Source organism: Scyliorhinus canicula, chromosome 4 (genome assembly GCF_902713615.1).
Source record: "Scyliorhinus canicula chromosome 4, sScyCan1.1, whole genome shotgun sequence".
In the NCBI taxonomy this organism is placed as follows: Eukaryota; Metazoa; Chordata; class Chondrichthyes; order Carcharhiniformes; family Scyliorhinidae; genus Scyliorhinus; species Scyliorhinus canicula.
The window spans coordinates 244290496-244312757 of NC_052149.1; the positions used below are offsets into that span (position 1 = coordinate 244290496).

Below are 22262 nucleotides of genomic sequence, written 5' to 3' on the forward strand. Positions count from 1 at the left end.
ATGGAGTGATAGAGGCGGTTGGTGCTGAACACGCATTTTTCTTTGTTGTAGGTCAAATTCAGGAGTTTTGCGGTTTGGAGGAATTTGCGGAGGTTGTTGTCGTGGTCCTGCTGATCGTGGCCGCAGATGGTGACATTATCGAGATACGGGAAAGTTGCCCGTAAACCGTATCGGTCGACCATTCGGTCCATCTCTCGTTGGAAGACCGAGACCCCGTTTGTGACACCGAAGGGAACCCTTAAAAAGTGGTAGAGCCACCCGTCTGCCTCGAACGCAGTGTACTTGCGATCGCTCGCGCGGATGGGGAGCTGGTGGTAGGCCAACTTCAGGTCCACCGTGGAGAAGACCTTGTACTGTGTGATCCTGTTGACCAAGTCGGATATACGGGGGAGAGGGTACGCGTCCAGCTGCGTAAACCTGTTGATGGTCTGACTATAGTCCATGACCATCCTATTCTTCTCCCCGGTCTTTACCATCAGAACTTGTGCTCGCCAGGGGCTGTTGCTGGCCTCGATGACCCCTTCCTTCAGAAGCCGCTGGACCTCGGACCTGATGAAGATCCGGTCCTGGGCACTGTACCGTCTGCTCCTGATGGTGACAGGTTTGCAATCCGGGGTGAGATTTGCAACCAAGGACAGGGGATCGACTTTGAGGGTCGCGAGGCTGCAGACAGTGAGGGGAGGTATAGGGCCGCCGAATTTAAATGTTAGGCACTGGAGGTTACACTGGAAGTCTAACCCCAGGAGTGCGGCCGCACAGAGGTGGGGGCGGACGTAGAGCCTATAATTCTTAAACTCCCTCCCCTGGACCTTGAGGCAACTGAATAGGAGCCAGAGGCCAGGGAGATTTTTTGCTTTACGGGGTGGACAGTAAGAGAGCAGCGTCTTACCGTGTCAGGGTGTATGAAACTCTCCGTGCTCCCGGAGTCTACCAGGCAGGACGTTTCATGCCCGTTGAGCAGGACCTTCGTCGTCACCTTAGAGAGGGTTCAGGGTCGAGACTGGTCCAAGGTGACTGATGCGAGCCGTGGCAGAGGATCGGAGTCGTCATCGGGCGGTGCGTAGTCACCCGCGCCGGGGTCCTCGGAGCCGATCCAACATGGCGGCGTCCACTGGTCGGGCATGGCGGGGTATGGACAAAATGGCGGCGCCTGTCCCCCGCATGTGGCGTCGGAAAAACAAGATGGCGGCATCCGGAGGCCACACATGGCATTGGGGGTTGGGGACGGAGAAGTTTGCGGGCCGCACGGGGCCCTCAGAGAGAGACGGGGCAGCGTCCCGCAGTCCCTGCCCGGGACCGCAGCGACCGCTTTGGCCTGGAAAACCGACAGAAAATGGCCCTTCTTACCGCAGCCCAGGGAGATTTTTTGCTTTACGGGATGGACAGGAAGAGAGTAGCGTCGGCTGCCAATCTGGCTGGGCAACACTGTCGGAGGTGTTTTGCCTGTCCACAAAAATAGCAGCGGGGCCCAGCGGGATTTCCAGGGCGATTCAGAGACCGTAGGGGAAGGGGAAGCTGAATTCCACACTGCCCAGGGGGGCGCCGTGCGGTCGGGGTCGTATGAACGGGCATTTCTGTTCGCAACATCTAGGGAGGTAGCGAGGGTCCGTGCCTCCATGAAGCTCAAAGTTTCCGTCTCTAACAGTCTCTGGCGGATTTGTGGGGACTGCATGCCCGCAACAAAGGCATCTCGGATTAACAGTTCGGTGCTCATCAGCAGAAACCTGCGAGAAGCCGCAGTTCCTCCCCAGTACAAGGAGCGCACGGTAAAAATCATCTAACGACTCACCAGGGGTCTGCTGCCTCGTAGCCAGCAAGTGCCAAGCGTAAACCTGATTCACCAGTCAGATGAAGTGTCCTTTAAGCAGTTCCATGGCGGAGTCGTAGTCGGACGTGTCCTCGATGAGCGTGTAGATGGCGGGGCCGACGCACGAGTGAAGGATGTGCAGCTTCTGCTCCCTCGTCGATATGTTTTCTGCCGTGCTGAGGTAGGTATTAAAACAAGCCAGCCAGTGCTTGAATGTAGCTGCTGCTTTAGCCATATGGGGGCTGAGTTGCCCACACTCCGGTTTGATGCGGAGCTCCATCCTTTAAAATCTTTTTGATTAAATTGATGCGCGATCAATAACTACTGAAACGAGGATGTAGTCTGAATTGAAGGCTTTAATCAACAAGATGTTTCCCCAGGAGCTCGAGTACAGAAAGAAGGCCGGCTGCTGGGAAACACGGGTTCTTATACCCCGCCTCACTGGGCGGAGCTACCTTACGTTCTGACCAATGAAATGCAAACACTTGGGCCAATGAGCAGCGAGCCTTCTCCACCAATGGTAGCTCACACTCCCAGGTACCGTAATACCTCTGGTCATACTACCACAGAAGGGAATTAGCTATGAGGAGAGATTGGATAAACTTTGATTGTTTTCACTGGAATGACGGAGGTTGAGGGACGACCTGATAGATGTTTACAAAATTATGAGTGGCATGGACAGAATGGATAGTCAGAACCTTTTCCCAGGATGGAAGAGTCAATTACTAGGGGACTTAGGTTTAAGGTGCGAAGGGAAAAGTTTAGAGATGTGCGAAACAAATATTTTACACGGAGGGTTGTGAGTGCCTGGAATGTGCGGCTGAGGGAGGTGGTGGAAGCAGGTACGATAGTGACGTTTCAGAGGCATCTTGATGAATACATGAAGAGGATGGGAATAGAGGAACATGGACACCAGAAGTGCAAAGGTTTTAGGTTAGACAGGCAGCTCAAAGTGTTTTGCAGCCAATGAAGTTCTTTTGGATTGTAGTCACTGGTGTAATGTATTTTTTCCTTCCTATCAGCATGATGACCTACGACCGACGATTCTAAGACGTCATTCATCATGTGATGTATCCAAGCCGAAATTTGGAACCATGCCACTCATTCCAATCCATGGGGATGACAGCAATTCCATCATGTTATCAGCAAATCAAACACTGGTAAAACAAGATTACTTATTGTGATACCTGTCAGATACTTTTATGTTGCTCAAACACTGAGTTTTCTGCAGTTGGCTTCAGTCCCCTGCACCTTGTGCAGACAACTGCATCACAGAAGGAAATGTAGCAAATTTCTAATCCATTAATTTTACTAAATATACCAGACAGATATTGAAAGGAGTGGCACTCGAACAATGCAAGATACATTTCAGTTTGCTTTCTATGCTCCAGCCAGCTTTCCCTAAACTACTAAATCCATTGCCGTGTAAATTCATCCCAGATACTGGTGCAAATCAACAACAGAAGATCGACGGTCTGTTTCACACATTGTCGGAATTTGTTTAATGTATTGAAATCAATGGGTTTGATTATTCAGAGAATTCAGTGTGTAAAGCAGGCTGGCCATGTGAAACTGTTTGTGCCTAAGACTAAATCAGAGCCAATGTTTCTTTAATCCACATTTATTGAATTAAAATTATGTTTCTAGATTTATACACTGAGCATAACAACTGACATTAATAATGCTGCCCCTCACTCAATTTGTTGAGTCTCAGAATAATGAACTTTGCCTGTCAGTGGTCAAGTGACCAGATTGAATGATAAGTGATAGCAAAATGTTCCATTTGGGGTTGTTCTTCTTGGAGCAAAGGAAACAGTGTGAAGATTTAATAGAGGTGTAAAATATTATTCTCACTTTTGATCAGGTAGACAAAATAAATGTTCCCTTTGGCTGATGATACAAAGACCAGCTGAGACATATTAATGGTTTGGGGAACGAGATGCAGTGAAGATCTGAGGAAGAAAATTTTAAACAGTGAATCATAATGACCAAGAACTCACTGCATATGAGGATGTTGGAAGTGCCAAAGATCAGGGGTGAGATTCTCCGTGAGATTCTCCATCTTGCCAGTCAGCCCCAACGGTGTTTACCATTGTGGGCAGCCCCACGCCGCCGGGCTGCAGGCGCAACGGAGAATCCCGACAACGGAGAACCAATCCCATGAGTTCAGAAAGGATGGGCATTTTGAGTGAAATAAAATTACAAGATTATGGTGGGGACTGTGGGGAAGACTAATGAGATCCCAGTGGGGTTTCTGCCCCAGGAAAACATCAGTGGCCACTATCAGGTCTGCTGGAGAAGAAAGGATCCCAAAGCCTTGGATCTCCGGAGCAGGTAAGCCTGGGATCTTGGATCAGGAGGGTTTGCGTAGGTTAGAGGGTGGAGGAGGTGGAATTAAGGGAGGAAGCGAGTAAATTAGGCCAACCCCATGATAGATAAAGGGCAACCCCTAAAGAGCAACCCGTCACTACCTACCCACCTAGGGTTTGAACACCTAGGGTTACAAGTAAACCTCAAGACTGAGTTTAGGAGGAACCTCTTCACCCAAAGGGTTGTGAATCTATGGAATTCCTTGCCCAGTGAAGCAGTTGAGGCTCCTTCATTACATGTTTTTAAGGTAAAGATAGATAGTTTTTTGAAGAATAAAGGGATTAAGGGTTATGGTGTTCGGGCCGGAAAGTGGAGCTGAGTCCACAAAAGATCAGCCATGATCTCATTGAATGGCGGAGCAGGCTCGAGGGGCCAGATGGCCTACTCCTGCTCCTAGTTCTTATGTTCTTATGCTCTTATCACCTCAGAGAAGGCTTTTCAGAAGCCAGCAAGTTTGGGACAATCCCACAACATGTGGGTGTGGTTGGCCGGGCCTCACTGGCACTGCTCACATTTGTCCTCCACCTCAGGGAAGAACCTGCTCATTCGGGTTCTGCTCAGGTGTGCTCTGTGCACCACTTTGAACTGCATGAGGCTGAGCCTTGCACAGGAGGAGATGGAGTTGGCCCAGCTCAGTGCTTCGCTCCAGACTCCCTACCCCACTTCTATCCACAGTTCGTCCCCCCATTTCCATCTGGTCTCATCCAGTGGTGTTCGGGCTCAGTCCAGTATCTGTCCGTATATTTTCCCACAGATACCCCTTCCTTATTGTCCGTGGTCATCAGGTCCTCTATCAGTGTGGTCTCCGGGGTCCTGGGGTACCCTACTAGACATAGAACTTACAGTACGGAAGGAGGCCATTCAGCCCATCGAGTCTCCACCGGCTCTTGGAAAGAGCACCCTAACCAGGCCCCAAATCTCCACCCCATCCCCATAACCCAGTAACCCCACCCAACACTGAGGTCAATTTTGGACACTAAGGGCAATTTAGCATGGCCAATTCACCTAGCCTGCACATCTTTGGACTGTGGGAGGAAACCGGAGCACCCGGAGAAAACCCACGCACACAGGGGGAGGACGTTCAGACTCTGCACAGACAGTGACCCAAGCTGGACCAATTGGACAATGAAAGACCTTGGGGCGGCCTTCCTGATAACAACAGCTGGGGCCGACCAGCCTCCCTCAGGCAACTGGACGGGAACAACATATGCTGGAGCCAGCGCAGGCAGATCCATGGCATGAGCATCTCCTGCTGGTCCCTGGACCGATGCACTTTCTGCAGCACTGTGAGGTGGTCAAGGTCTGGAATATGGATGGTTGGAACAGTCGTCCTCAAGTTGCGGTTCATGAGCATCTACGCCGGAGACAAACCAGTCGACAGAGGGGCTGCCCTGTAGGCCAATAGCGCCAGGCTGAAATTGGAGGCTGAGTCTGCAGCCTTGCACAACAACCGCTTGACGATATGGACCCCTTTCTCGGCCTTCCCGTTTGATTGCGGGTATTGGAAACTGGAAGTGATGTGTCTGAAGTTGTAGGATCGTGCAAAATCCGACCATTCCTGGCTGCAAAAACACGGACCATTGTTACTCATTACTGTGAGTGGTATCCCATGCCTGGCAAACGTCTCTTCGCAGGCTTTGATGACGGACCTAGACATGAGGTCCGACAATTTCACCACGGTAGCTGGAGAAGTAATCAACCAGGAGCACGTAATTACGCCCATTGGCGTAATTGGCCCATTGTGTACCCCCACTTTAGACCACGGAGAGGTCACAAGCTCGTGCTGTTGCAGTGTTTCTTTGGGCTGAGCCGGTTGAAACTTCTGGCAAGTCAGGCAGTTGAGGACCGTATTAGAACATAGAACAGTACAGCACAGAACAGGCCCTTCGGCCCTCGATGTTGTGCCGAGCAATGATCACCCTACTCAAACCCACATATCCACCCTATACCCGTAACCCAACAACCCCCCCCCCCCCAACCTTACTTTTAGGACACTACGGACAATTTAGCATGGCCAATCCACCTGACCCGCACATCTTTGGACTGTGGGAGGAAACCGGAGCACCCGGAGGAAACCCACGCACACACAGGGAGGACGTGCAGACTCCGCACAGACAGTGACCCAGCCGGGAACCGAACCTGGGACCCTGGAGCTGTGAAGCATTTATGCTAACCACCATGCTACCGTGCTGCCCTTTTGAGGTGACAAAGATGATTGATGGGGGGAGGGCAGTGGATTTTTTTACATGGACTTCTTTAAAGCCTTTGACAAGCCTCATGGCAGACTAGTATAAAATGTGAAGTCACATGGGATCAGAGGTGGTAATACGGATACAGAACTGGGTCTATCACAGAAGGCAAAGGGTGGCAGCAGAAAGGAGTTTTTTCTGAACGGAAGGTTGTGACTAGTGGTGTTCCACAGGGATCTGTGCTGGGGCCTCTGTTGTTTGTAGTATACATAAAACCATGTGGAGGAATATGTAGCTGGTCTGATCAGTAAGTTTGCGGATGACACCAAGGTTGGTGGGGTGACAAGATAGTATTGGGAATTGTCAGAGGATAAACAAGGACATGGATAGGCTGGAGACTTGGGCAGAAAAGGGCAAATAGAGTTTAATCCAGCCAAATGGGAGGTAATGCATTTTTGGTAGGTATAACATAAAGGAGAAATATACAGTGAATGTCAAAACTCTCAGGAATATAGAAAGTCAGAAGAATCTGGACGTGCTGGTCTACAGGTCTTTGAAAGTGGCAACGCAAGTGGACAAGGTAGTCAAGAAAGCACACGGAAGGGCAGCACGGTGGTACAGTGGTTAGCACTGGGACTACGGCGCTGAGGACTCGAGTTCGAATCCCAACACTTGGTCACTGTCCGTGTGGAGTTTGCACATTCTCCCCATATCTGTGTGGGGGTTTCACCCCTACAAAAGATGTGCAGGTTAGGTGGGTTGGCCACGCTAAATTGCCCTTAATTGCAAAAAAAAATTTTTTTAATTGGGTAATCTAAATTTTAAAAAGAGAGCATACGGAATGCTTGCCTTCATTGGACAGGGCATCAAGTATAAAAACTAGCAAGTCATTCTACAGTTGTATAGAACCTTGGTAGGGTCGCAATTGGAATATTGCGCACAATTCTGGGCACCACGCCACCAGAAGGATGTGGAGGCTTTGGAGAGGGCGCAACGGATGCTTACCAGGATGTTGCCTGGTCTGGAGAGTGTTAGCTATGCGGAGACTCTATATAGGCTAACTGTTTTCATTGGAACAATGGAGGTTGAGGGGTGACCTGATAGAAAGAGGTCAATAAGATTATGAGGAGCATGGATAGAGTATATGGGCAGGCACTCTTTTCCAGAGAGGAGGGGTCAGTCACCAGGGGGCATAGGTTTAAGGTCCATGGGGCAAAGGGGCAAAGTTAGAGGAGATGTACAAGACAGATTTTTTTTTATACAGAGGGTGGCGAGTGCCTGGAACGTGTTGCCAAGGGGGGGGGGGGGGGGGGGGGGGGGGGGGGGGGGGGGGGGCTGTGGAAGCAGATACATTAACTGCATCATTCAAAAGGCATCTCAACAAATTCATGGATAGGATGGATATCGAGGGATATGGCACAAGGAAGTGCTGAGGGTTTTAGCCAAGATTGGCATCATGACCGGTACAGGCTTGGAGGGCCAAAGAGCCTATTCCTGTGCTGTATTGTTCTTTGTTTTTGTTCTTTAAATCAATTGGTTTAAGAATCAGTGCATTGCTTTAAAAGGGTGGTAGCTTTACACGATAGAGAACTGATTATTCATCATTCCATTTAGCTGGAGTTGGTAGTCTGTTTTTCAAAGGAAAGACAGAGCTAGAAATAGTTCTGAAATTTGAAAATTTAACAGAAATCTGAAATACCCACTAAATATATGAGAATTAACTACACTAATTTATCATGGAAGGTGGGGAGAACCAAGAGGGTACCCTTTAATTCAAAAGGCAAAAGCCATGGGGTGTAATGCTTTTTGAAGTCATACATTACTACCACTTCTTTTGTTTTTTTTATTCCTTCATAAGATATGGGCCAGGATTTCTATTGCCCATCCCTGGTTGCCCTGAAGAAAATGATGAACCACTGCTGCCCGTGTCATGTAGGTACAGGGCATTTAGAGAGAGTGTTCCAGGATTCAGACCCAATGGCAGTGAAGGTATAGGAATATAGTCCAAGTCAGAATGGTGTGGGCTTGGATGGAACTTGGAGATGTTCTCATGTATCTACCACCCTTGTCCTGTTGAGTGTGGCCCACAAGATATTTTGTTGACCATTACGCATGACTGAAGTGATATGCATGTAAAGCAAGGGCACGTGAAGTGCGTACCAATTACAAACAACAGTGACTGAGAGCCGTCTGCGTCCAAAGAGTAAATATTTATGTTTTTACCATTTGACGTGTACGTATTAGCAATGTCCTGGCTGATGCCAGGCCAGTAAACTGCCTCCCGAGCTCTGCGTCGCCATTTTTCGACCCCAGGGTGGCCCTCATGGATCTGCCTGAGCACCATTGCTCGCATGCTTTGAGGAATGACGATCCTGTCCAGTTTGAGAAGGACTCCCTCAATGACCGTTAACTCGTCCTTTATATTAAAGAACTGGGGACACTGCCCCTTTTGCCAGCCATGGGTGAGATGTTGCATCATGTGCAACCTCCTTACCCGAGGTAGACAAGTTCGAAGTCATAACAGCGGAGATGAAGAAGAATGCGCTGTAGCCGAAGCGTCATGTCGTTAGATCATTCTGGATTATGTGGACTGAAGGCCTATGGTCTGTTTCCACCGTGAACTTCGGCAGGCCACATATGTAGTCATGAAACTTGACTATTCCTGTCAGGAGACCCAAGCACTCCTTCTCGATCTGGGCATACCATTGCTCGGTCGGCGTCATGGCCCTGGAGGCATATATACCACTGGAGCCCAGGACGAGAAGTCATCTCGCTGGAGGAGCACCGCCCCAATTCCGTCCTGGCTAGCGTCAGTAGATATCTTGGTGTCCATGGTTGGGTCAAAGTACACCAGTACTGGGGCTGTGATGAGCTTCGCCTTTAGCTTGAGCCACTCCTTTTCATGTGTGGGCAGCCACTGGAACACTGTTGACTTCTTTACGAGATGCCGGAGGGCCGTGCTGGGGGCTGCCAAATTGGGAATGAATTTCCTGAGAAAATTCACCATCCCGAGGAAGCGGAGGACCGCCTTCTTGTCCTCCGGGGTCTTCATGGTGTTGATCGCCAGCACCTTGTCGCTATCAGGTTGCACCCCGTGTTGTGAAATGTGGTCACCCAGGAATTTGATAGCGGATAGCATTTGATAGCATTTGGCCCTGTTGAGCTGGAGGCCATTTCCGTGAATCCGCTGAAGGACCTGTCGGAGACGGGCAATGTGATCCTCGGGCGTTGTGGACCAGACGATCACGTCATCCACATGTACTCTCACCCCCTCAATGCCCTCCATCATTTGCTCCATGATGCGATGAAATACTTCGGAAGCTGATATGGTACCGAAGGGCATGTGGTTGTAGCAATAGTGGCCAAACGGGGTGTTGAACGTGCACAGCTTCCGTCTGGACGCGTCCAGCTGTATTTGCCAGAAACCCCGGGAGGCGTCCAGCTTGGTGAAGAATCTGGCATGAGCCATCTCACAGGTCAACTCTTCACGCTTCGGAATCGGGTAGTGCTCCCGCATGATATTGCGGTTCAGGTCTTTGGGATCAATGCAAATGCAGAGTTCACCAGAGGGTTTTTTGATGCATACCATGGATCTAACCCAGTCTGTTGGTTCCGTGACACTTGAGATGATACCCTGGTCTTGGAGGTCTGGCAGCTGCTTTTTTAGGCAATCCTTGAGAGGAGCCGACACCCGGCGTGTTGCATGGATCACTGGGGTGGCGTTCGGCTTCAGCAGAATTTTGTAGCGATATGGGAGCATCCTCATTCCATCAAACACATTCTGGTATTGCGTGAGGATGTTGTCTATCTCGGCCTGGAGATTCACATTGGTTGAGGTGGTCGCCAGTGTCGAGGACATGGTGTGGACTCGCTGGACCCGATTCAGGAGCTTGCAGGCACGAGCAGGGACGCCCTGTCAGGCCGAACGATCTCGAATCGTAAGGTTGCCTTGAATTCCTTGTGAGATACCACTAGCCGACACGATCCACTGGCAGCTATGGCATTGCCATTGTAGTCGAGAAGTTGGCATGCTGGTAGAAGAATGCTTGGTCGGTCACGGATGCTGTCGAGATCTGACTGCGATATGAGGTTCGCAGACGTGCCGGTTTCCAGTTTAAATCGGATGCGAGCCTGGTTGACTGTGAGGATAGCACACCACTCATCGTCGGGATCCACACTTGAGGATCGAAAGGCGGGTTGTCGGTGCAGTGGGGACCAGCTTGCGTGTGGTTATGATACCCATCCGATGTAGAGATTTGAAGCAATCAGCATCGGGTTCCGTTGGGTTGTCAGGATCAGTATCCTGCATGTCTTGCTGTACTGAACGGATACTTCTGCGCCGTATCTGGGACCGCTGGCTGATAATCGGTGGAGCGGACCTGCAGCAGGCCACATAATAAACAGGCCTCCCACACTGTAGGCATCGCCATCCTTGGCTGGACATTGCCGCTTTAAATGGTCAGGGCCACAATTTGGACACGTCATAACGCTGACGTCAGCGCGTTCCGTGCGCCAACGTGCATGCGCAGTGCGGCCGGCCGACGTACTCACCTGCGCATGAGAGTGTCGGCCTCGTCGTCCACCCGGCTGTGGAGCGCATGCGTCGGGATCCGGGAAAAGCGCGCAAAATGGCCACTCTCCTCGATGCTGCGGCCTAGCATTTTTTCAATGGCCTGCACCCGTTCTGCCTCGTGGGAAGCCAGTTTTGAATTTTCCGCCGCCCTGATGTGAGAGTAACGATTCTTGGCATGCGCATGGACTACGCACGTCTCAATAGCGACGGAGAGAGTTAGCTGTTTGATTTTAAGGAGCTGCTGCCAAAGGGAATCAGAGTGGACCCCGAAAACGATCTGATCCCGGACCATGGAATCAGCCGCTGAGCCGTAATTGCATGACTGCGCCAGGATGCGGAGCTGGGTCAGGAAGGGCTGAAAGGTTCATCCTTACCCTGAAGTCTCTGTTGGAAAATGTATCGTTCAAAGCTCTCATTCACTTCAATGTCGCAGTGGCTGTCGAATTTCAGCAGGACCGTTTTAAACTTCGTCTTGTCTTCGCCATCGGCAAACGTAAGCGAGTTGTAGATGTGGATGGCCTGATCCCCCGCAGTCGACAGGAATAGTGCGATCTTCCTGGCATCTGATGCTGCCTCGAGATCGGAGGCCTCGATATACAGGAGGAACTTTTGCTTGAAGATCTTCCAGTTGGCGGCGAGGTTGCCAGAGATGCGGAGCTGCGGAGGAGGCTGGATGTTTTCCATGTCACTGGATGGCCGCTTTCTGGTCGTTGCAGATTTACTCAAGGTAGGTTCGGCAGGATTAATAGCACTCTGGTACCATGATGTGTTAGGCGGGTTGGTTTGACGTTGACTGCAAATGGATGCAGGGAGCTAGAAACAAAGGTCTAACACCGGAGGTGATCCAACACGGTTTTATTTAAACTATGAATGGCTGTATATGTTCAGCTGTGAGTTGACACTCTACTAATACTACTGACGACCTCTTACTGGTTCGACCAGACTTACTAGCTGCCACATGGCAATCATGTCCACTGACTTGTGCACTCTGACTGTCTCAGTGTCTGGGTCCCGAAAAGAGGTTACCTGGTGGACGAGCCCCTGCACTCCAGGGTTTCTCTTTGTTAGGGGGCCGTCCAAAATGGCAGTGGTTGCCGCTCTCTCCATGAGGTCGGGGCCCAGCGCTCTGGGGTATCCCTTTGGCCAGGGGGCACCCAACATGGTCGCCAACTGTGTGCATGCCACATGGGTGCACCCCTGCACTTTGGGGCCTCCCTTTGTTTAGGGACCTTCCAAAGTGGCTTGATTCCTCCGCCTGCTACATGCCTGCAGGGGCCTGTGTCTGTCTTGCTGCCAACCCTTTCCTGCCTTTCTACCCCACCATCCCCCCATTCCTGCCCCCCTCCTTATCCCCCCCATGTTGTCCCCTCTTTCTGTCTTGCCCCCCCCCCAACTTGGCCAGACGCTCCCTCTCCCCTGCGAGGTGCAGCGCGGCCCCCCTTACTGCCTGTCTTCCTGTGCTAGCTCTTCCTGCGAGTATGGTGGCTCCCCTCCCTGGGCTGGTCTAGCCCTGTCTCTATTCTGTCTGCCTGTCTCCGTTCCCTTTCTCACCTCCTCACCAGTTTCCCTTATCCTCTCTCCCTTCTTTCTGTCTTTCAACTTGTCTTTGAGAACGAGGTAGCACAGTCCCGCACAAACACAGAGCCCGTACAATGGGTCTTCGTCCCATCTCATCCTCCGCTTTCGGTCCTTTCTTCCCCGCTGCCCTCACCGTTGTCGCATTTGTTTTTTTCTCCAGGTTGTTTGTAATTCCAAACTCTTCAGCCTCCGTCGGGGTGCTGAAGTAGTGCTCTTTCCCCTGTTATGTTACCCAGAGCTGGATGGGGACAACATGCCGAACCTCACCCTGCTCTTATAGAGTGCCGACTTTGCCTTGTAAAATTCGACGCTCTTTTTGCCAGGTCTGCCCCAATGCCCTGATAGACTCTGAGTCTATGTCCTTCCCATAAGCATGACTTTGTCCTTCGGGCCCACCTCAGGATCATTTCCTGGTCCTGGTAGTACCGGTGCAACTTCACGATTATCACTCCCGACTCCTCCCCGGTCTTGGGTTTTGGTCGGAGCGACTTGTCTGCCCTGTCAAGTTCTGGGGGGTTGGGGGAGCTGTCCCTCCTGACTAGGTTGCCCAGCATTTGGGCAATGTAGTCCATTGGGTCCCTTCCCTCCATCCCCTCTGGCAATCTCACGATACGGATGTTATGTATCCGGGACCTGTTTTCCTGATTCTCGACCTTCCCCTTCAAGTTTTCTTGGACCCCACCAACCTTTTCATTTTGTTCTCCAGAGCTACTATCCTGTCGCTTTGCTCAGTTGACGTCTTTTCCAGGTCCTGGATCGTTTTTTTACTGGGTTTCCACTTTCCTTCCCAAGCCGTCTATCGTGCGCTGGAGGGCGGCCATCGCTTCCGTCACCACCACTTTCACCACCACCTGGAACTCCATTTTAATTGCTTCCCTCATGGCGGTCAGCTCCTTTTTTAGGAATGTCTTCCATCCATCCCCGGTGTGGTGGGGAACATCGCTGCCTGTTCCTGGTCTTCAGTCACCACCGTTCAGGTCGCAGGTCATCCCATCTTTGGTTCGCCGGGGCCCCTCTTGCCTCGTGGGTCCACTGGTTCGGCCGCTCGTTTCTCCTGCCCCTTTCCGCCACTTCTGCCTTCTCTCCAGCCCTTTGACCTACCGTTTGCCGGCATCTTCCCTTCTACTACTTTGCCATTAGTATCTTCTGGATTTAGAGGCATTTTGGGTGGCTTTTTGATCCAAAAGTCCTCAAAATGTTGTTATTTTGGGTCCGATAGGGAGGAGGGCCACCTGATGTGCGTTCGCTCAGCACATTACCACCACCTTTAATCCTATTCATGGTGCCATGGTGAGTGAACAAGCCTGATTTCAATCTTGTGGCCCACTGAGATGAAGGAGGCCCCTCATGCAGCCACTCACTAGCCCAGGTTGCCCATTCTTGCATGAGAAGGATTGGTAAATCCACTCAGAAGATCAATATAGCAACTGCAGAACAGCATCCTCTCAAGCCTCTACACTGCTGTTCAATAAGATCTTGTTTGATCTGTACCACGAGTCCATTTAGCCACTTTAACACTATATCTCTCTCTGCCTTTAGCTAATAAAAACCTTTATCATTAAAACTTTAATTAACAGAACATTCACAGCCTTTTTGGAGCAAGAATTGCTTTGTGAAGCTTTCCTGATTTCCAAATATAATTTTATGAGATTAGGAAGTAACTAATTGGGGAATTTCCCGCATCACATTCATTGCACTCTGGTGATGTGATCCTGTCTCTAGTGGAGAGCACAAATAGAAAATGGTGTGAATTAATGTATCTTGCTTACAGTTAACAACACAATGTGTAATTGCTACATTTGGGTGACTTGAGTGTTGAAGGATACCACCGTGTTGAATTTCTGTGCATATTTGTGCTTTTAGCTCTGCTTATTGTCTCTGTGCCTATTTTATTCTAGCGACGCCTACATGCTCGGAGAACACTCTCAATGTTTTTTGTAAGTACATCTGTGCTACTGTCTGACAGCAATTAGCCGCAAAGCTTGATATTGCTTTTCATAGGGACTTTGTGCATGGTTACATTAGTACAATGTCATGTCCATGCATCTAACAGCCTGAATTCACCCCATTGGATTTTATCTCTGTATCTGCTTTGATATGGTCAGAATTGTCGTTGAATTTTGTTGATCATGAAACTTTTTCCATTGTTGGGGATTTCTGAATTACCCCTTGCAAAAGGTTTTAACATTTTTGTTAAAAAAGGGGGAGCGTACCAGGCCAATTGAGACATTTTATACCCTTGTTGTATTAGATATCTAGCTGATCTATCTCATTCATGGATACGACTTGGTTGAGTTTGTCCATTGGAGAAGTATCACAGTCAAACTGTTGCACTATACAGAGATCGAGCATGATCGTGCGAGATGTTGGGATGTGAATTCCACCCACTTTTTAGCAAATCTGCATATTTAAGCGCGATAGCTATTTACACTTTAATATGCAGATTCCCAAGTTACCTGAGGCATGGGATCAATGTCCTTTGCCATGGAGACCTCGGGCAAGTGCTGTTCAGTACTGGTCTTCACAAACAGAGACCAGATGAAACGGCACTCGTGGGTGTCTCCCAGGGGATCAGAGGTCCCAGGGTACCATGCCCATTGGGCAGGATGGAACCCCAGCACTGCTGTGCCATCAGAGCACCCTGGCACCACCAGCCTGGCACCCTGGAAGTGCCACCTGAGTGCCAGCCTGGCACTGCCAAGGTATCTATGTGGCAGTGCCAGCTAGCAGGGGCACTTACATGGTGCCAGGTTGGCATTTTTTGCACAGGTTTTATTCGCCTGGGGATGCCCTACATTTAAAAATGGCATTCTGATCTTTTGCTGCACTGAGGAGTTCAGCGAGAGGAGCTCCCCAGTGTACAAAACGGGCTAACTGCGGCTTCGGCTGCGTGTTCCCCATTGAGGCCCCTTATCGAACACTAGTCGCAATTTGTAGTCTTGTGTTTCCCGGTGCTACAAGTGCCAGGAAAAACGTGGCTAAACGCACTCTCCCATACACCCCCTCTCCCATACACCCCTCTCCCATTCACACCCTCTCTCCCATTCACCCCCTCTCTCCCATACACCCCCTCTCTCCCATTCACCCCCTCTCTCCCATACACCCCCTCTCTCCCATACACCCCCTCTCTCCCATACACCCCCTCTCTCCCATACACCCCCTCTCTCCCATACACCCCCTCTCTCCCATACACCCCCTCTCTCCATACCCCCCTCTCTCCCATACACCCCCTCTCTCCCATACACCCCCTCTCTCCCATACACCCCCTCCTCCCTACACCCCCTCTCTCCCATACACCCCCCTCTCTCCCATACACCCCCTCTCTCCCCTACCCCCCTCTCTCCCATACACCCCCTCTCTCCCATACACCCCCTCTCTCCCATACACCCCTCTCTCCCATACACCCCCTCTCTCCATACACCCCCTCTCTCCATACCCCCCTCCTCCCATACACCCCACTCTCTCCCATACACCCCTCTCTCCCATACACCCCCTCTCTCCCATACACCCCCTCTCTCCCATACACCCCCTCTCTCCCACACACTCTCTCCCAAGTGCTCACACACCTCTTTCACATGCTTTCATATGCAATCTCACACACGCTCATATAACCTCACATGCTTACACTCACATGCTCAAATGCACCCATTCTCACTCCACTCTCTCACATACTCACACATTCACAAAGGCTCTTCGACATTGCATGATTTTCGACATTGCATGATCTTAGAAGCTGCATGATCTTAGACATTGCATGATTTTATGTGTTGCATGATCCTGGACATTGAAAACCTATGTAGGGTAAATATAATCATTAAGAAAATAATCTGAGCTTTTACTGAATGGATGAGGCAATGCTTAATTTATGCCTTTCTAAGTTTACTCTGCTTCCTTTCAGCCAATGAAGGTGCAACATGACCTGTTTGAACAACAGCAGAAAGATGAGAACGCTAACACTGAACCTGTATATGAGGAGGTGCAGGATGTGAATATGATCTTGTCGGTGAACCATGACATCAATCCAGGCGACCCCACACCAATACTTGTGGCACAGCTGAAGGCAAACACGGTTCCAAACTTGGCAGCACAGGACAAATTCCTGCAGGAACTGAGTTCTGCCATTCATAGAAAGAATGAGCTTCAACATGACATTACCAAGTTATAATTAATAGTGGAAATTCTAGCAATTTACTGAGAAAAGGAATTCTGCTTCACCTTTTCTCCCTGTCACTTGATACTGACAAGAATCACAATGCTATAATCATGCCGATAGCAAAGCCAAATTGCTGAAATTTGACAAGAGCTGGACAGGTAACAAATTATAATGACAGCAGAAAAGAAAACAAGCTAAAAACAATGATTTTAACAACCGGTATATACATATATATATATGTATCTCAGGGTCTGGTTGATCATGTGACCATCATTTATCACATTTATTGAACCATATAAATTTAATAAGGTTATGGTGTTAATTTTGCTGTTTTCAATGAGTTGGCCATGATCCAATTGTCTTGTCAAGCGGAAGATACAAAATGGTCTTTGAGATTTGTGTGGAGGTTTTACCTAGGATTGTCTGAAATCAAAACATGTCAATTTGGGGAATTATCTGCTATCAGTAAAATATGACATGTTTTACAATGTCAGTTACACAAGATGCACAGAGAAAATCAAAGCAGAGGACACAATCTCAGACTAAAGCAATGATCGTTTAAAACAGAGATGAGGAAGAATTTCTTCAGCCAGATCTGAGGAACTCTTTGCTGTGGACACCAAATCGCTGAGTGCCTTTAAGACAGAGATAGATAGGTTCTTGATTAATAAGGGGATCAGGGGTTACGGGGAGAAGGCAGGAGAATGGGGATGAGAAAATATCAGCCATGATTGAATTTAGGAGCAGACTCGATGGGCCGAGTGGTCTTCTGGTCTTATTGTCTAAGGTGCAGATCCAGCGAATTCCAGACAACCACTACCCTCTGCGTAAAAAGGTTTTCCCTCATGACTCCTCTCCACCTTCTGCCTCTTATCTTGAATCTATGTCCCTGGTTCTCGAATTCTCCACCAAGGGAAACAACTTTATTCTGTTCACTCTATCTCTTCTCCTCATAATTTTGTACACCTCAAATAAGTCACCCCTCAGCCTTCTTTGTTCCAAGGAAAATAACCCCAACCTATCCAATCTCTCCTCATAGCTACACTTTTCCAGCCCTGGCAACATTCTTATAAACCTCCTCTGCTCTCTCTCCAGAGCAATAACATCCTTCCTGTAATGTGGTGACCAGAACGGCCCACAATACTCCAGTTGTGGCTTCACCAGTGTTTTATGCAATTCCATTATATCCTTGCTTTTATATTCTATACCTCTGCCAATGAAGGAGAGCATTTCATATGCTTTCTTAACAACCTTGTCTACTTGAACTGCTGCCTTTAGAGAGCTGTGTACTTGTACGCCAAGATCTCTCACTTCATCTACCCCTCTTAGTATATTCCCATTTATTGTGTGCTCCCTACAACTGTTTGATCCCCCAATGCTAAATTGCTTAACATCTGCATCCTGTGGACTCCTCGTAAATTGTTTTCAGGAGAAAAACTAAAACATCCATCTGGCTGAAAGCATCTCTTCAAAGTCCTGTTCACTTCAGTTTCCAGAATCCAAAGTTGACTCCATGTTTCCACTATTCCTGACAAAAACAAGATTGTCATCAGTGAAGCTGTGATCTAATTTATTTTCTTTATGCATTCCCCAATATGATGTGTACCTGCTGCACAGTATAACAGTTTGCCCAACCAGATCACAGCGAAGCTTCCTTGGACAAAGAATCTTAATTTCCCAAAATCACTAACTGGGATCAACCTTTAGGCTGCTGAGCCAGGGACAATTCAGTTCCCAACTCCATCCCACATTCTGGATTCCTTCAAATAATATGGTCAAATTTCACTGTGGAAAACAGAGGTGAAAATTTCATTATATTTGTAGAAAACATTGCTATGCTTCATAGGATAAGATTTTCCAAACCCTTCCACTGGCAGGATCTCCCCCAGGGCCAGAAATCCCAACCATAGAGTTGGGGCGAGGTTTGGTTCGATGATGCTGACCGTAGGTTTTCAAAGCCCCAAGAAGGAATGATGGAAATAGCTCAGAATATTTACAGTGCAGAATGAGGCCATTCAGCCTATTAAGTCTGCACCAGCTCTCTGAAGAACATTCAACCTAGTCCCACTCAACTACAGAATTGGAATGTGAAAAGTGGTGGTTTTGAAATACTGTCAAACATATAGAGAATCTTGATTTGATAATAGGCTGAAATGAATGTGTATACAGGCTACAGCTGTGAAAGATGGTGCTAAATGGTATCTCTAACAATACACTGAAAAGAAATGAAAGTCACCAAAGTCTATTCTACCCCATGCACAGAAATAGTTTCCACAAATATCATGAAATTTTCACCTGTGTTTTTCACTGTGAAACTTCACCATATTATTTAAAGGAACCCAGACTGAGGGATGGAGTTGGGAACTCTGTCCCTGGTTCAGCAGCCTAAAGGTTGTTCCCAGTTAGCAATGTTGGGAAATTAGGACCTGTACACCTAGGTCTCTCTGGTGTCAATACTCTTGAGGGTTCTACCAGTCACTGTATATTCTCTACCTGTACTAGACCTTCCAGAATGCATTACCTCACATTTGCCTGGATTAAACTCCATCTGCCATCTCTCCGCCCAAGTCTCCAAACAATCTAAATCCTACTGTATCCTCTGACAGTTCTCATCGCTATCCGCAATTCCACCAACCTTTGTGTCGTTCGCAAACTTACTGATCAGACCAGTTATATTTCCCTCCAAATCATTTATATATACTACGAAAAGCAAAGGTCCCAGAACTGATCTCTGTGGAACACCACTAGTCACAGCCCACCAATCAGAAAAGCACCCTTCCATTGCTACCCTCTGCCATGAGGGACCTTAAAGTCCATATAGAAAACATCCATGGGGCACTATCCGGCAGACCGGGTCCACGCATGGCCGGCGCCATGTTGTACGGCATGTCTGCTGCAGGTTGTCATCATGCGCATATGCGGCCACGGACCCGGCAATTCCCCGGCCATTTATATCGGGAACGGCGGAAGTTTTTTTTGGAGCAGCTGCTAGCCCCCGACCGGGCAGAGCATCAGTGCGGGAGCAGCGCCGACTTTTTCATTGTAAAACCAGGCACTTCCTCAGGACATAGTCTCAAAATCGGAGAATCCAGCCATTGTCTTTCCATCTCTCTAACTGTTCCCTCAGCTGCCTTCTCCTGTACTGAAATGGCAAATCTGTTCCTTACGTTACAATTTGGTCAAAGTTATCAAATGGAACAAAACTGTGCCCTTTGTGGTAAACTTGGACACATTATCATGAGCATAATGAAGCATTCATTCACATTTTATGCTTCGAGTCAAATTCTACACTGGTAGAGTTGTAAATGCTTAATCACACTCTAGTCACTAAGTAACCTACAGCAAGGAATTGCTCAAACACTTTGCCATCAGAACCATCTACATTTCCTTATGGGCTGATCTTGTTCAAATGATTTAACAGATATGTAAAACATTCTTTATATGTCATATATGTTGTCATTAATTATTTATAAAGGCTATGTGCAAGACCCATGCAAACAAATATTAATTCTAATGTAACTCCTTTTTAAGTTTTGAAAGTATTGAAAATGAATTTTCAGTAAAATATTGAGACATTTCAGCAGGAGTCATATTCCCATGTTGGGTGTGTTTGTAAACATTGTACTGTTATATATTTGTCGTATAAAATTGCTATTTCAAACTTCTCATTTGTTTGGCTGATTTAGATTTGGTGCATTTAAAATCAAGCTTGAAGGATTGGATGAAAGAAGAATTAATAACAGTGCAACATAGAACATAGAACATACAGTGCAGAAGGAGGCCATTCGGCCCAACAAGTCTGCACCAACCCACTTCAGCCCTCACTTCCACCCTATCCCTGTAACCCAATAACCCCTCCTAACCTTTTTTGGTCACTAAGGGCAATTTATCATGGCCAATCCACCTAACCTGCAAGTCTTTGGACTGTGGGAGGAAACCGGAGCACCCGGAGGAAACCCACGCAGACATGGGGAGAACGTGTAGATTCCGGACAGACAGTGACCCTGGTGCTGTGAAGCCACAGTGCTGTCCACTTGTGCTACCATGCTGCCCTGTCTGAAGAGATTTTGATATGCAAGTTAGCTTTGGAGCAAGGTAAATACAAATGTACTTCAGTGAAGTGAGGACCAATATAATTTTAGATGTTAAAACTGTGGAAGAGTTGAGTTCAAAGTGGAGAAATGAGAAAGCAGTTCACATGTATGTGCTAAAAGCTTGGCTTCCAAAATTAGTCATTTAGATTGGAGGGGGTTAAAAGGGAAATATGGTCTATCAGTAGCTGTGTCGTTCTGCCCTGACAGGAGAGGTAGAAAGGAGAAAGAAGAGAAGCAGCTGGAAATTAGTTATGATCACAGCAATGCTCAGATGGAAAGCTGAAATTGCCCAGAAAGCAGAATTCGAGGCTAGAAGCTGCCAATTTTAAAACCTCAGAGACAAGCTACACTGAATTGAAGAAGGCTTCCTATCTTAAAGATAAGTCATGGGACGTAACTATTTGCTGTATTTAGCACAGAAAGTTATTCTGTATTGCTCCTGCAATTGTGAAGATTTATTTGGGAGTAGACAATATAACCTTTGATGGTTTGAAAAGTGTAAGTAAAGCGTAATTGATTGAAATCGGCAGGGACATTACATTAGAATTACCTGCAAGAACTAAGAAAGCAGAGGTAATTGAAATAATAGCGAGATATTTAAATATAAGGGTTGACTGATAGATTAAGTTCTCCTAAAGGTGAGGCAACTAAATCATCAAAACTTCAATTACAAATGAAAGCACGAGAAAAATATATGGAGGTAAAGAACTTGAATTGGAGGGAAAGGAAAAAAAAATATTTGCACATTTTTGAAGCCAATAAGTGACTTAAAATTGCATCGTTAGGGGTAGGGGTTTTTGAAAAGTGTCAAAAAATTCTCACGGCACTTCACGAAACAGAGGTGACTTACTGCCGCTAGGCCACAAGACCATAGGCTCGCAACATCTGCGCACAAAGTGCGCGCCAAAAAAATTGCACATTTTTGGAGCCTAAGTGGCTTAAAATTGCATCATTAGGGGTAGGTTTGGGGTTAGGGTTAGAGTTAGGGGTTAGGGGTTAGGGATTAGGTGTAGGATTAGGGTTAGAGGTAGGGGTTAGGGTTAGAGTTAGGTTAGGGTTAGGGTTTTGTAAAACATCTAAAAACTCTAGCGGTGCTTCATGAAACAGGAGACTTGCTGCTGCTAGGCAGCGAGCCCATAGGTTAATGAGGTTGGGGTCAGGGTTAGCGGTTAGAGTTCGGGTTAGGGTTAGGTTAGCGTTTGGGGTTAGGGTTGGGATAGGGGTTTGTTAAAAGTGTCAAAATATCTTGCGGCACTTCACGAAATAGAGGTGACTTGCTGCCACTAGGCTGCGAGCCAATAGGCTAATTAGGGTTGGGGTCAGGGGTTAGGGTTCAGGTTGGGGTTAGCGGTTAGAGTTCGGGTTAGGGTTAGGTTAGCGTTCGGGGTTAGGGTTAGGTTAGGGGTTTGTTAAAAGTGTCAAAATATCTTGTGGCGCTGCATGAAACAGAGGTGACTTGCTGCCACTCGGCCGCGAGCCAATAGGCTAATTAGCGTTG

The 22262-nt window shown here is 48.1% G+C and overlaps 1 protein-coding gene across 3 annotated transcripts in view; it reads left to right on the forward strand.

Annotated features, from left to right (window-relative positions):
• Positions 1-17419, forward strand: part of arap3 (ArfGAP with RhoGAP domain, ankyrin repeat and PH domain 3) — a 386207-nt gene extending 368788 nt beyond the window's left edge. The window contains exons 30-32 of one of the 3 annotated variants that reach the window (XM_038796359.1): positions 2830-2967; positions 14416-14454; positions 16416-16682. In XM_038796359.1, coding sequence (XP_038652287.1) covers positions 2830-2967; positions 14416-14454; positions 16416-16682 — 444 coding nt within the window. Of the gene's footprint in view, positions 1-2829; positions 2968-14415; positions 14455-16415 lie in introns of all 3 variants that reach the window. The other 2 variants (XM_038796360.1, XM_038796362.1) reach the window with 2 other exon arrangements.
• The last annotated feature ends 4843 nt before the right edge of the window (positions 17420-22262 follow it).